The 15591-nt window shown below is 41.9% G+C and overlaps 1 protein-coding gene across 1 annotated transcript in view; it reads right to left on the reverse strand.

The window, feature by feature from the left end:
* Positions 1-7959: 7959 nt before the first annotated feature.
* The window catches only part of TRRAP (transformation/transcription domain associated protein), a 74274-nt gene continuing 66642 nt past the window's right edge, over positions 7960-15591 (reverse strand). Inside the window, exons 66-71 of the mRNA XM_084216868.1 lie at positions 14729-14954; positions 14109-14326; positions 13188-13372; positions 11034-11237; positions 9926-10120; positions 7960-9103 (exon numbers count right to left, since the gene is read on the reverse strand). Of these exons, the coding sequence (XP_084072994.1) occupies positions 8819-9103; positions 9926-10120; positions 11034-11237; positions 13188-13372; positions 14109-14326; positions 14729-14954 (1313 nt within the window). The 3' untranslated portion in view covers positions 7960-8818. The remainder of the gene's footprint in view (positions 9104-9925; positions 10121-11033; positions 11238-13187; positions 13373-14108; positions 14327-14728; positions 14955-15591) is intronic.

The raw sequence follows: 15591 nt of genomic DNA on the forward strand, positions 1-15591 counted from the left end.
CCTCCTGCAGCCCTGGCTGTGCAGGGCACCCACGGGGCCACCTCCACCCTGGCAGCTCTGGGCACCAATTCCCCCTTTTCCCAGCAGCCAGGGTGAGTTTGCCCTTCCCCAGGCTGAGTTGGGGGGCAGGTCATGCAGGGACAGTGTGACATTGCCTCTGGCCCTGGAGGTGGCTCGGGGACCTCGGCTCAGGGACAAACTGAAGGCTCTGGGTCACAGACACCAGGATGGTTCAGCCCAGGGGAAAATGAGCAAACAGGAGCAAAAAGCCAATGGCAAGCACACAGTGCCATAACTAAATATCTACACCATCTAAATCTAAAATATCCTCTTCCCCAGAGCAGTGTCTCTAGTCCAAGGTAACCTACTGCAGAAGACACATCCATGGCCACACTCAAGCACTAAATGTTTGTCCTGCTCCTGTACCTCCAAGGCAAGCTAAATATTTGAAATGTACCCAAAAAAAGGGAAAAGACTGGAGATATAGCTAGAGTCCAGTCTTTCTTCATGGCCATCCATGGGCAAGAAGAAATAATTTTATTTTGATTATTGACTGACCACAAAAGAAATTGTGTTGCTTGATGATGAGAATCCACTCCATGACTCTTGCTCTGCTTTCATAAATACAGTTCACAGGTAAAAAATCCATGGCTGATCTTGGTGTCAGCAACCAGTTCCAAAAGATGAAGCAGTTTTCCCCCAGGTCTACTGTTGCAGGCTCTCTGCAGATTCAGGCAGATGTCACTGCATCAAGTTATATCTATCACTCAGGGAGAGTTGCCCTAAGTAAACATAGATAAAGTCCCCTCTTTTTCCTTCTCTAATAAGAGGAGGTACCATCCACATGTCCCAATAAGTTTCCAGTTCTCTGCAGCTTTGCTTCAAGAGTTGTTGACTTGGTAAGCAAATACAGTAAGTTAATTTAGTGCTATTGCCTAATGATCACAAAAGAGGAAAATAAATTAAGAAGTGTCAGTCTTTTACTAATCTTTTTCTATTTTACAGGGCACATGTCGATGTGTTGCTGCTGTTGTTTAAGATTATGATGCCTTTAAGGTTTATTTGTATCTTCAGGCTTCTGCTGTTTTGTGATTAAATGCATGGAAGCAAGAGGAATAATAATTATGTAATTTATGTTCATACACTTCCTCCCACTGGCAGGTTGCTTCTTGACTGAAATTGTATTATTTGATTCATGAACAGCTACCTATTAAAGATGGTGGGGACAGATACTGCAAATCCCTTAGAGCAATCATGAAAAAATATTTCAGCTACACCACTGATGTCAGGTCCATTTGCACATTTTTATCACTGATTCATGTTCTGTAATCTACTGCTTCAACTGAGAGCATTTATCCCTGCTCCTTCTGAATAGCAGTAAAAGCACACAGAGAGGTGAATCACACAACTCCAAGTGTGCAGTTCTTACCAGTGACTCAGGCAAAGCAGGAATATAATTGTTAACCAAATTTGCAAATATAGAGAGGAAAAATTTAGCAGCTAAGGCAATTAACCTGTGTGTTGGTGTTTTCTTCCACTCTGGGAAAAGGAGAATACCCCAAAAGTGCCAAACACAGATAAATTAAATGGGAGCAATTCTGCTAAAGGTAAAAGGGGTAACATTTCTTTTCTGTGTGTGTCCAGCTCCTGAGTGATGGAACTAATCAGAGCTGAAGAGTATTTACACAGCAGGGACACTTAAAGACACGGTCCTGCATTGTGCCAAGCTCTGTTCAATCTTTTCCTTTAAGAAAAATGTAAAAGAGTGGCAGGGAAATCAGAAGGAGGATGGAGTGAAGTAACTCAACCAAGGTGACAAAGTGAGTCAATGAGAAACACAAACCAGGTCTGGCATTTGCCACTGTGCCATGGCTGGCAGGTGACAGGGTTTCTCTCACATCCTCAGATGGAGGAACTGTAAACTGAGTTTCCAACCATTCAGCTGCATTCCTCCAAGAATGAACTGCAGTCAGTGGGTAATTCCAATTCTGCATCCACACTTAGGTCTGTGTAAATAACAGTGAGGCTTCTAAGACTGTGATCTGACAGAGCTACTCTGCTCTTTAGAAAACTCAAGGCTATTCTTTGACTGAACAACAGCTAAAAGTAAGAGAGACAGTGAGAAGCTCAAGGCAGTATTTTTCATTGCAAAGGAAATGCATCACAGTGTTTTGTCTTGCTGGAATCTGGAATGAGGGATTATGCCAATAATTTTGTGTATGTTGTTCTTAACAAAACCCTTGAAATCTATGGTTCTGATATTTTACAAAGACAGGACTAAAAATTGGTGAAAATCCTGCAATAAATACCACGAGCTACACAAGCACAGCCTAGCCAAGTATCCAGTCTTATTCAGAAACAGCACAAAAAGTTACAAATTGTTTTCTAAAATAAAACCTCCTATTGAGAAGTGGGAGTTTAGACACTAAATTGAGTTACACTGACATTAAATCAGCCCCCCTAAAGAATAAGTTTTTTGTCAGTCTGTGAAGTTATTTCACAAAAAAAACCATGTTGGAGTAAAAACACAGTTACCAAAGCTGAGTTCTCCTTCTAGGTGGATTTACAGGAGAGTGCTACAAAGGAAGCTGAGCACCCTTGGATGGAACTATTACTACAGTAAAATACCTTCATTCATGTCACAGAAAATAACAGATGAATCCCATAATGCACATAATGCCTAAGAAATACACATGAATGAAAGCCAAACTGAGCCAGGTATCTTCCCCTGCCTGACTGACAGCCTGGTTGAGAGCTGCACACAGAATTCATGTCTGTGCTGAGCCATCCCACAGCTCTGCAGCATCACATCTGTCACAGGAGGAGCAGAACAAGCCTTTGGGCACTTTCAGTGGTCACCTCATTCCCAACATACCAGCTCAGTGAAACAGCCAAAGCAGAGACAAGCAAGTCAGCATTTCACCCCAAACTAATGTTTCTTTTTTTGAAAGACTGTGAAAGGCTCAGGAAGTTTGAATCTTTCTTTTCCCCAAATCACCAGATCAAAACCAGGTAGTGGTCAGAGGAAGGATCCCCAATATTCCTCATGGTCCCTGTTTCATAAATCTTCCATTTCTGATCCATTTCCAGAATACAGAAGAATCCCAACACTTTCACTGAGAGTTTACAGGCCACACTAAGAAATCACTCTTTTCTCTCCAGAATTTTCCAAAGGCAAGGGCAGCACATCTCACACAGGGTGCATCCAGCTCCACATCTGGAAACCAGATCCAGCCTGCAGGGCAAATCCATCTGACCTGCCTCAGCTTCACGGTCACTGTGCCATCTCCTGTGGGTCTGTGCATGCCCATGCATTTTGTCTCTGCCAGAAATACAGAGTGGAAGGGGGGAGAGGGCAAAGGGGCCGTGGGAGATCACAGAATTTTGGACACTCTCCCAGAAAACTTTCTCTAAATTCATTTAATCCCAACAAAATTGAGTTTGGACCACCCAGACTGCAGCACCTAAACAAGAAAGGCAAGAAAATTGTTTTAACTTAGAGACACTTCTTTTCACTCACAAAGCCACTATGTTCTACAATACACACACACATCCCAAGTATCAAAAATATCAATTTCCCCCCACAGATTTACTTCATACCAGAGGGTTTGTACCACACACAGAGTCAGATAAGGAACCCTGAAGTCCCAATCCCCACTCCTCCACAGAACCTCACAAAGATGGGGAGCAGTTCCTTCACATGCTCAAGCTAAAAAATAAATGGTAGCATAGTTTACTGCATGAGAGATTAAAAAACAGACTTTTTAATAATGGATGCTGTTAATTTACAGAATATTAATATGGCATCTTTCTCCACTTGGTAATGGCTTTTTTTTTTTTTTTTTTTTGTAGTACAGAAAGGAATAGGGGCAGCTATTACACAAAGAAACAACATTTCAGTGACACCACCAGACCTCAATTAAAAGTTCTGTGCCACTTAGTATTGCTTCAAGGGATGGTAAAGAAATACTGACCCACTCCAAAGTGGTTTATGAATTGCTACTGATGAGAACTCTTGCTGAATAAGCAGAATAGGTTCTTTAATGCCACTTTCTTACAAACAGCAGCAGGAGGGGAGAGAGACAGTAATTAATGTGTTAGTACCAAGAGAAACAAAGAGCCAGCAAAGGTCTGTCCTTTCCCAGCTATCAGACTGAGCAAGCTTCTCTAATATAGCTGGAACTGTAACAGCTCTCAGGGGCTGGACTGAGGGTAAGCAATGCCTGATAGATTAAGGCACAATCCTGACAGTATTTCAGAGCCTGGATAAATGTCCTTTTCCAAAAATAAAAATAAAATCACGGGGAGCACATGAATTTAACAAGCCAAAGCTAATAGCACCTCCAAATATTGCAAACATCTGCAGCATGTTCAGCACAAGAACCAGGTGGATTGGAAATGGGCTTTTACCAGTGCTTTGTTATGACAGCTGGTTTCTGTGAGAGTTTGGTGCTTTCTTCCAAGAAATCCAACCATTGTGGATTAAATGGCAAGATAAGTGTTCACACAAAGCTCTAACAAGGTTCATGCTGCTGAGCACAATGAGAAATGAACTGCTTCTGCCCAGACCACGCTGCCAAAACAGGGGCAGAGGAGAGGTGCCCACACTGGTTAGTGCTTCTCCCTTGGAAGCACAGACACAGCCAACTCTGCCACCTCATTCCTCACAAGCAGCATGACATGATCCTCCAGGGCTAGACAAGGTCAGCACAGATTTTATAGCTCACTCAAGATGGATTTTCAAAGACTGTATTAACCACACGTAGTCCTCCAGTGGAGTCAGAGTGAAAAGCATCACCAAAGGACAAAAACACCCCAAACAAAACAAACAAACAAACAAACAAATAAAAAATGTATTTTGTAAGACCAAAATATCTCTTACCCAGTTTCCCCAATGATGTCCTGAGCCAGACCCAGCCAGGAGAGCAAGTTACCCCAGGAGAAAACATTTGCCAGGCTGCTCACTGTCCTTGGCCAATCACTCTGGGCTGGGGGATTGCCCCCCATTTGTTGGCAATTGACCTGAAACTCCATTCTTAAAGGGAAACAAGCAAAGAAACAAATCTTAGGGCAGCCTCATTCTCCTGTTTCACCCAGCTCAGCTTTGCCTCTGCCATTTCTGCTTCCTTGCCTAAAATTCCCTGGTTTTGCAGAGGATTCCACTCGGTCCCTCCCCTTGGAGAAGGGCAGGGGCAGCACTGAATGGTGCCCATCAGCTATCCCTTCCCTCCTTCCCTTCTCCTCCCCAGGGCTGGCAGGGATCACCCAGGGGTCCCCCAGGCACAGGGGGGATGCAGTCCCAGGAGCTCCTGAGCAGCTGAGGGGCCCCAGCTGGAACCAGGATGCTCCAATCCTAGCTGGTGTTTTCTGGGGGGAATTGGAAGAAATAAAAAGATTTCTCAGGGTAGAGCGTTGGATTATAACAGGGGAGGGAGAAGTTTGAAGGCAGAGAGGGAGCACAACACATACTTGGAGCTCTCAGGGAAAGGCAATGCTCATGCAAAGATGAAAAAGCCACAGTGAAGAGATGAAAGTCTAAGTGAACAATTTCACAGATTCACTCTTTTTTTTCCTTCTGCATTTCACACCTTGAGCCCTGGTTTAGGAGGTCCCAGGTGAGGTGGCACTGCCTTTTGGCTCACAGCTCATGCACACAGGGACAGTGAAACTTGACACAGACAAGGGATGATGATGATAAACCACATACAAGTCACCAGTTGTTTCACATGTGCTCTCTGGAACCTCTTAAATGTGAAATGCACCCACACCGAGCTGATTAAAAGCTCCTGTGAGTGTGAAATCTTCTCTCTGAATAGGCTTCCACACCACAAAGGAACATTTCATACATCATACTTGAAACAGATCAGAGCCTTAAAAGCAACTTTATTCCACTGCCATTATGAAACAGAGCTTTCATTGTCTGCCCCTGAAACACTTTGAGTCATCATCTTCCAGTAATAACTAATCCCTTGCTCACTCTGTGCCTGACAATTCATGGACAGCCCAATTACAGGAGAGGAAAGTGGCACACCACTTTCAGAGGGGGGACTCAAACACTCAACTCCTCTTAAAGCCTTTTGTTTCAGAGTATAATTCACTTAATCAAACGAGTTCTGATCATCTACTTGAGAGCAGAGTGTAATAATAAAAAGTTAAATTGGAGCAGCATCATCTAATAAAGACAGAGTCAAACATGATTACAAGAGTCAGGAGACAAAACAGTGTAATTTGAGAAACCTGACAACTATTTATTCTCCATATAATATTCACAGCTTACATTTGTATCCAGGTTTTCATGCCAAACTTGCTTCTTAGTTATTTGTATGTCTGTGCCTTCAGTGACCTCCCAGAGTGCCCAGTTCACACCAACACAGGTACATGTGCCAAAGCCTACCAACATCTATATCTCTGTATTTTATACAGAATTATGGCTGGCACAACTTTGGTGTCAAGGACTTGTGACTGGTTACCCTCATGAAGTTCTGGTGAAATCTGTCCATAACTCTACAGAAGTTAAAAAACAGGAGGAATTTTCAGAATGGCATAATGCTCATACACACAAATTTCAGAGAGAATTTTAAATTTGACCTCTCTTGAGTGTTTGATTTTACTGAGTAATGACATGGGCTTTTTTTGTGTAGCATCTAATCTGAGGGAAGAAACCTTGAAGAGAATACTTAGAGTGAATTGGCATTTAATGCAGTTTACTTTCAAGTATCTGCTCAGCAAGATGCATTCTGAGCATGGATCTCTAACAAGACAGAGGCAACCCTTATCTACAGTCATAAAAAATTAAATGCAGCTTAGATAGATGTCACATGTTGGTGAAGATAATCAGGAACTCCCTACCCTGTACTTTGTCAAACCACTCTCCTGCTAATGGACAGCTGCTGCTGATACAAGAGATGTCAGATATCCCCCAGGCTCTGAAGAATGCTCATGTATGACTAAAAGCTTTCAGATTAATCTCCTGGAGCTGGTGGTAAAACTCTGGGTTAAGACTGTGTAACCCTTCTCACAAATTGAGGTGCATCCATAGCATATGACCATGAAAGAGAACCAGGTATTAACATTTGCACATTAACACCATCAGGGAGTTCATTAAAATAACTCCCTGCTCCCTCACACCCCAAGTCTTCTTTCAGGAGTATATCTGAGATGATGCCATGAGCAAGAGAGATGTCACAAATCTGAAGACAACAAAGTTTGTCTCTTAACTCACATTCACATTTTCCCATTAAGATTTCTATCATGGACAAAAAGTGGCTGAATTATCTGATGACTTCCTGTCAGGGAATGCTGCCATCTCTCAGACACATCCAAGATGTGCAAATAAGAAACGGTCCTGCATCTCCTCTGTGCAGTGTGTGCTGTATTTCACAGCTGCAAATATCACAACCTTCAATAAAGGGAGAAAACAATTCCCTTCAAGTCATGAAAGCACTGAGCTCAGTTGTGAATGACTGCAGACAGAGCGTGTTGTGACACATGCAGGAAGTGCTATGTTTTATAAGAAGATTATTCTTGCCAACATGATTTTGATAAGGAAGTAAGTCTTTGCAAAAAAAAAAAAGTATGTTTGTTTTCCAAATCTTTATAGAGTCCTTAGCACTCATTTATTTGAGCTTCCCCTTATACATAGTGCCATAGAGCAACACTCTCTTTGATACAAAAGGAGCACCAAGCATGGGGATGAAGGGACATGCTTGTTTCATCCATCATACAATGAAGTAAAATCAAACCCATAGGATAATATTAAAAATATTATAAATGAAATGAATACCACAGAGAGTTTTATAAAATATTTATTTGGAAAAAAATCACTCTGTACAAATTTAACATTCTCAACACTGAAGTTTTATAAAAATGCTAACACAACAGAAAGACAAGTAAAACATTAAGCTGCTCTTCTTCTTAAATTACAAAAGAACAGATTCATTCTAAAGAAACTACTGTAATTCTAAACAGTAAAGAGAACTTGATAAGATTTCATTTTTTCTCTATTACAGACAAATACAGATATCAAAGGATGACTTTTCCCATCCTTTTATAAACTTTCCCCCAAACACTGTCCACAACTAAACCAAATACTCTAAATGGTTTACACTTTTACTGTACATAGCTTGTGCTCCAGGAAAAGTCAGCACAATTTGATCATCATTTTCTCAGTGCCTAACAAAATCTCACCTCTATAACATTTGGTACAAAATTGTCTGTACAAAGCAACATTGCTTATGTAAATTTGAAGCAAACTTAGAAGTTAAGAGCATTTATCTGTGCCTTCAATTTGGCATTATGAAGAGAGTGATTAAGTAAAATTTCACAGAGAAAAACTCAGTAACTGGGATTACTGTATTTTTCTTTTTTTTTAGTAATTACTATTGTATAAAAAATTCATATACTGTAAGTTATTAGGAATGGCAGACCCTAAATCTAATAATGCTAGTTTCATAGTCTCCATCATAAAATTAATTTTTCTGTATATTATTTTTCTCTCTTCATTTTAATCTATTTGCAAAAGCTGCTGTTGCATATCAACTGCATAAGCAGGAGAAAATGTCTCCTCATGAAATTAAAACCAGTAAAAACACCCTACTACTGTAAACACAGCTAGAATGAAAACTGACAAAACACAGTGTGACAGGTAAGCCGTCGTCTGGAAAGCTTTTTTTCACATTTTCTTAACACAAAATATGGCTCACACCACAAACAACAGGAGGAAATAAAAACAACAACAAAAAAAACCAAAACAAAACTAAAAAAAAACCCAAAAACAACAAAACAACAAACCCCCCCTCAAACCACTGAAAGCCTGGAGTCACAGCCAGGGGTGCCAGGCGGGGTCCATCCGGCAGAGGTTGTCCAGGCTGTTTGCAGCTGCCACCAGGGTGTTGACTTTGCTTTCCCCTCCCTCAAACTGGGCCAGGTTGTGCAGGCGAGTCATGATGGCAGTGACAGCTTTCTGAACCAGAGAAACCAGCTGCTGGCTGTCCATGTTCTCAGGCTGCCCAGCTGCTGACAGGGGAGAGGAGGTGTCCTCTTGGGTTTTTTTGTGCCACGCGATGATTTCATCCCTTAGCACAGTTTTTAGGATGCCGTCAACCTATATGAAGAAGAAAAATCAGATTATTGCACTAAATCCACAGAATGATCAGGTTCTATCAGATTACAGAACTGTAACTAGATTTTAGTCGACAGTATTTTGACATTTTTGGTGCCACACTGCAATTTCAGACTTTTCAAGATGAGTGTGGCTTCCAAACATTTTATTATTTCCTCTCCAGGTATTCCTTTTCATAAAAAGTTTCCATTACAAAAACACAACACAATGACTCCTACAGAAATTAATAACATATTAAGATATTGATACACAGACACAGTTGTGTACACCCTATTTTTAAATTACTCCACTAAATTCATGGCTTCTACAGCACACACACACAGGATTTGGAACACTGAAAAACTGGAGGGTTTTATTGCAGTCATTACACTCTCAGGGAATATTATTTTCTGCTACACAGGGAAAGAACACTGACTACAACATCCATACATATGTATCTAATATATATACACATATATGTTATATAGGCCAGTTCTATCCTTGGATGAAAAAGAAATGCCTGCAACAAATACTTTCCTGTTATTTCTCATCACTGAGCTGAGTTACTGGTATTAATCTGCCAACTCCAACCATCTCAAGCTTCTAAAACAAACTTTTATGTGTCCAGTCTGAGTCAAATTAAACATTTATACATAAAATAAAACATTTCCAAACATTTCCAACATTTCAGCTGGCCTTTGTGATGACCTCAGGGTAATATTTTAAAACAAACCCACACCATCATGCAGTTCCTACCTTCATCAAAAAACCGCCGTTTTGTTTATAAATTGTCAAACACAAACCTGCAAAAAAAAGTATACAAACCTTGAAGTTTGGCTGTGCAAAGCAGCGAGCTACTGCAATCATGGATGCAGTGAGGGGCCCTGACACCCCAATGGTGGTGAGGAATTCTGAGATGTTGGGGGTGAGGCGGAAGGGCACCGGCCGGTTGGCGTCCAGATCTCCCGTGGCATCGTTGATGTCAAAGCGAAAGTACGCCACGTTGAGCTTGCCAGTGTCCTGGGATGAACAGAGAGATGCACAAAAGCAATTAAAGGAACTGATTTTCCTTCATGGAACCAAAAGTAGTTGGGTTTTTGTGTCTGTTAATGCTGAGTTCCAACAGTGCTTCCAAAGCGTTTCACTTGTTTAGCCAAATAACTTTTGAGCAATGAAGTTATAAATAATGGCATGCACAAAGGTAGGTATTTCTCTCAAAATGTTGTGTCCAAATCTCTTACTAAATACAAGTAATACCAAACTTAAGCAGTAGATTCTTCTGAATCCTGATCTGTATGAAGTCACTGCCAATAGACCTCTGGGACAACATTCAGTGTCCAAGGTTCACCATGGGCAAACAGCTGAACACTCAATAGAGGGATCAAAAAATCCTAATTGCTCTCCATACATTAAAATGACAGTAAGACTTTAATGAATACCACCTTTGCTCTTTTTTAGGTGGCAAACCTCATTTTAAATATTGGGTTAAAACAGAAAAATCATTATTAATAGGAGCTGTAGCTTGATGGATATGCTCAAAAGAGAATGGTATTTGAAACGGGGTATAGCCCTTTAAGAAAATGAAGCTCTATATTTTATTTTCCTTACACCTAATCTATTTAACACAAAGGTAATTTGAAAGCAATATATTTGAAAGAAGACTAAAAAGAGAGATTTAGCAGTCATTTACATGAAGAGTTCAAATATTTAAGAACAATTTCACAAAGTTCTAAACTCTCACCACAGAGGGCAGAGTTGATATCCACGGGGACTGCAGGTTAAAGTGCTCCCTACAGGATGTGCAATCACACAGAAATAAAAAGCCTACTGAAATGCACTGTTAATTATCTATGTTGAACTTCCACTCATTTCAAAAGCACAGTGCAAATATCCATCTGATGCAAGACGAGGGGATGAGCAAACTGAAGCACACCTGGGCAATCTGCAGCATCTCAGGGTTGAGCCTGTTCAAGTGGAAGATGAATTCTGCAAAGCCAATGAGGGCCAGCTGGATGGTGAACATCTTCCTGAAGGTCCAGTAATCCGTGGCGTTGGGGAAGGTGTGCAGGGCCCACTCCTTGAGCATGCTGCGAGGCACCATGTTACTCTGCACCTCCTTCAGGATGTCTCTGAGAACCTGCACAGCAAAAGGGTTACTTGGAAAAAGGCATTTTTAATGCACTTCTTAGCAACAGACAAATCAGCCTAAAGCAACTACCAGTCTGCTCTTAATTGCTGTATCTCGTTTTAGGAAAAGCAAGAAAAAAAAAAAATCTACCAAAATATTTAATTACTATAGAATATACTAGGCCTAATTAGTTAGAAAAAGAAGGATCTGTTCTATTACACCAGAAAGCATGATAGTCATGTTGACTTCAATTTAAGGGCTGTTAAAGTTTCAAATGTAAGAATTCTGAAAATAGGAACAAATGTTAAATGGCACTCCCATTTTTATTTTGTAACAAAGAAAGTCAGAATTGTTTAAACTACGTCTGTAATACATATTTACTGCGTATTTTTAATAGCTGTATTTGGATTGGGACTGGCATTTTACCTATGAATTTGCACTAACCCTAACTAAAAAAAAACATAAAACCACCTCATACATCACAACTGGTTGTTTGTGGAGGTTACAGAGAGAGAGCTTTGTTCTTTCTGAGTACTTCATTTATTAGGTGAGATTGCCCAACTGCTTCTGTTTGGCTTAGATGAATGGATCCACTGGCAATTTTAAGAGAAATATTAGAAGAACATGGGAAGCCTGCCTCACAGACCATGCTGTAGCTGCTTATGTAAATTAGAAATGCTGTTTCCCATGCTGTCAATTAATTATTTTTAAAGCACTATACAAGAGAGCAAAAAAAAAAAAAATCAATCAGCACCCTGCCTGTTTTCAGTTGCATTTACCCAAAACAACTTCCAGCAATACAAATACAGCCTTTTTTTAATAAAATCATTCCAAGATCACCTAAAACTGTGCATAGATATAGAGTTCTCATTATGCAAAATCAAAATACATGCAAAAAATCCATCCACCACCCATGCACCATGTATCTGTCTGACATCTAACGACATTTGCCAAACACACACATCCCTGCTGAGCTGAACTGCCTTTAAAAGACAGGCTCTGCTGAATATTTCTATTTTCTATAGAAAACCTTTAAGCAAAGTCCTAGCTTTATATATTACAATAACTTAAATCTGCTACCTCTTTTCTAAACTCCAAAATATTCTGTTACTTAGTACATAATGAAGAAGCACTGGGGGGGATTTGCCAAGGCACAGCAGAGTGCTGGGGACAGCCCTGGATGAAATTGGGCAGGGTGCTGGGGACAGCCCTGGATGAAATTGGGCAGGGTGCTGGGGGAAGCTTTGGATGAAATTGGGCAGGGTGCTGGGGGGAAGTTTTGGATGAAATTGGGCAGGGTGCTGGGGAAAGCCCTGGATGAAATTGGGCAGGGTGCTGGGGAAAGCCCTGGATGAAATTGGGCAGGGCAGGGTGCTGGGGACAGCTTTGGATGAAATTGGGCAGGGTGCTGGGGGGAAGCTTTGGATGAAATTGAGCAGGGCAGGGTGCTGGGGACAGCCTTGGATGAAATTGCCCGGGGATGGAATTGGCCAGGGCAGGGCAGGGCTCAGGGCACAGCCCCGGATGGAATTGCCCGGGGCAGGGCAGGGCTCAGGGCTCAGCCCTGGATGGAATTGTCTGGGGCAGGGCAGGGCAGGGCTCAGGGCACAGCCCTGGATGGAATTGCCTGGGGCAGGGCAGGGCACAGGGCACAGCCCTGGATGGAATTGGCTGGAGCAGGGCAGGGCTCAGGGCTCAGCCCTGGATGGAATTGCCCGGGGCAGGGCAGGGCTCAGGGCACAGCCCCGGATGGAATTGCCCGGGGCAGGGCAGGGCTCAGGGCACAGTCCTGGATGGAATTGCCCAGGGCAGGGCAGGGCTCAGGGCTCAGGGCACAGCCCTGGATGGAATTGCCAGGGCAGAGCAGGGCTCAGGGCTCAGGGCCCAGCCCTGGATGGAATTGCCCAGGGCAGGGCAGGGCTCAGGGCTCAGCCCTGTGCTCACCCCGTGCTGCAGTACCTGGTGACTGGCCTGCGTGCCCCGAGCCTGCACCGTGGCCAGCCGGTCGTAGTAGCGGGAGATGGGGTTGTCGTGCTCGATGCCCTTCTTGGCGCAGCGCTGTTTGTAGATCTCCACCAGGGACAGCGAGGAGGGGTTGTCCTCCACCAGCCGCATCTGCGGGGACACCGCCACCACCCGCGGCACTGCACAGGGGCGGGGCACAGAGAGAAAAGCAAATCGGAGTTCATCAGAGCCCAAATGCTGACACACCAGCCTCAAAACACAGCCCTGATAATCAGCTGGAGCCTATCAACAGAAAACTTTAATGCTATGCTCATAACTAAGTTACAAGCTCAGGTAAAAAAACCCTACTGTAATTCTTTTTTTTATCATTACAGAAATATCAATGGTATTTTAAAAAAAAAATTGAGCACTCATCATTCTTCCTATTTTTCTTTACCTTCAGGAAAGAGGGTAATACTTTGTTTAGATGAAATTCAGCAAAAAAAAGAAAAATTATTTCTTCTGTGTTCTGTGGAAGATGTAAAAATTTCAATATTCGTATATCACAACTTGGGAAGAAAAGGTTTTGTTCTGTCCCTCTTCAGTTGTCTCTAAATGTTGTATTTCCCATTATATTTCCCATACTTCAATGTTGTTGAAGTATGTGCAACCATTTCCACACCAGTGGGCATCTCTCGCCTTAAATATTCACAAGTGCACTTGATATCATAAGCAAGGCACATAAGCATTTCTAAAAACACCCCAGAGCCCACACAATCAGCTGCACTCCTCCGGAGGGGTGCTACAGCTCCAGACAAGACTAATCACCCAGCCAGATGTGAATTTGCCTCGTGAATATTCAAAAACCTCCAGCCACCATAACCTTTGAGCGCAACTTACATTTACAAACAACACAGATCTCTGTCCTTGCAGTACCTGTGAAGAACAAGTGTCTCTTGGTGGTCTCCTTCCTCTTCTCCAGGCAGGGGTTGAGCAGGCGGAGCAGCTGCAGGACGCGCTCCTCGCGGCGCGACTCGGTCAGGCAGGCGTCGTTCATCACCAGGTACGGGTAGATCTTCCCGTTGTGCCCGCGGATGTACAGCCTGCGAGCAGCTGTGTTGTGCTTCTGCACGATCTCCACCCTGGGCATGAACCTGCCAGGAGCATTGGGAGAGAGCTTTGTAACTCTTTTGAACAACAGCATCTCTAGTGGTGACAATAAAAGCACGGATCTCGACTCACAGCAAGGTACAAGAAAACCAAATATGCTCTGAACAGTGCCGGTGTTCAGTGATCAAATGTAAAATTTCTGAAGGTGGATAAATTAAAAAGGTCTTGCACCAAAGTTTGACTATGTATGTAATACAAATATATAAAATATTTATCTACCATTAAATATCTATCTACTTTTGCAGAGTGGATGGATGGATGGATGGATGGATGGATGGATGGATGGATGGATGGATGGATGGATGGATGGATGGATGGATGGAGAGGGCTTTAATTTCCTTCTCTGTTTCCAGAATTATGGCTACCAAATGGAATTTTTAGGTTACCTTGCTATCTTGATGTAGTAATGTGTTGGCTTTGGCATAAGGAATTCTCCAGGTATCTCTACTTCCGCAGTTTGAGCTGAGAAGTTACTTAGAAAGCGGCACTTCTCCTCTATGAGGAAGAACTTTGGAAGCTGTTTAGTTTTGGCCTCCAGAATTTTGATCCATTTCTTTAGTTTGGAGATAAGGTTGTGGAGTTTCATTGATCCTGGAACACTGAAGTCAAAATCTAAAACAAAACAAAAAAAAAAAGGCAAACAAAAACAAATCACCCAATTCAAAAGTGCAAACCAAACACACACACCCCCCCTAAGCTGAACTGCCTTTAAAAGACAGGCTCTGTTGAATATTTCTATTTTCTACAGAAAACTCTTTTGCAAAGTCCTAGCCTTATATAGAACAATAACTTAGACCTGTCACAATCTGCTACCTCTTTTCTATGTACAACTCTAAAATATTCTGGTATTTAGTACATAACAAACTTCCTAAGATTTTCCTGTTTTAGAGCCACACAAACATTGTAAAGCATATAGTAAAAAATTTAAATACTATTACTGTATCGAATTCTCTACATACTGCAACCAGACATACTGCATAGAAAGAAAGCAGTAAAACCCTAAATTACTACATCAGAACACTTAGTGAAAAAGTAGGCTTACTTTATAGCACTATAATTTTCTACCTGTTTCATTACAAGTCATTTATTTATTTATTTAAAATCAGTGGAGACTTTTTACTCCTAAAAATGAATGAAAGAGCCCCAGTTGAGGATGCAACATAGAATCTGTGAAGAACTGCAGGACAAATAAGAAAATTGTTATTATTACTATTCTCTTCTCAGCTGCAAAAAAATTCTTATTCTTTCC

This window comes from Fringilla coelebs (genome assembly GCF_963513975.1).
Source record: "Fringilla coelebs genome assembly, chromosome: 16".
Classification (NCBI taxonomy): domain Eukaryota; kingdom Metazoa; phylum Chordata; class Aves; order Passeriformes; family Fringillidae; genus Fringilla; species Fringilla coelebs.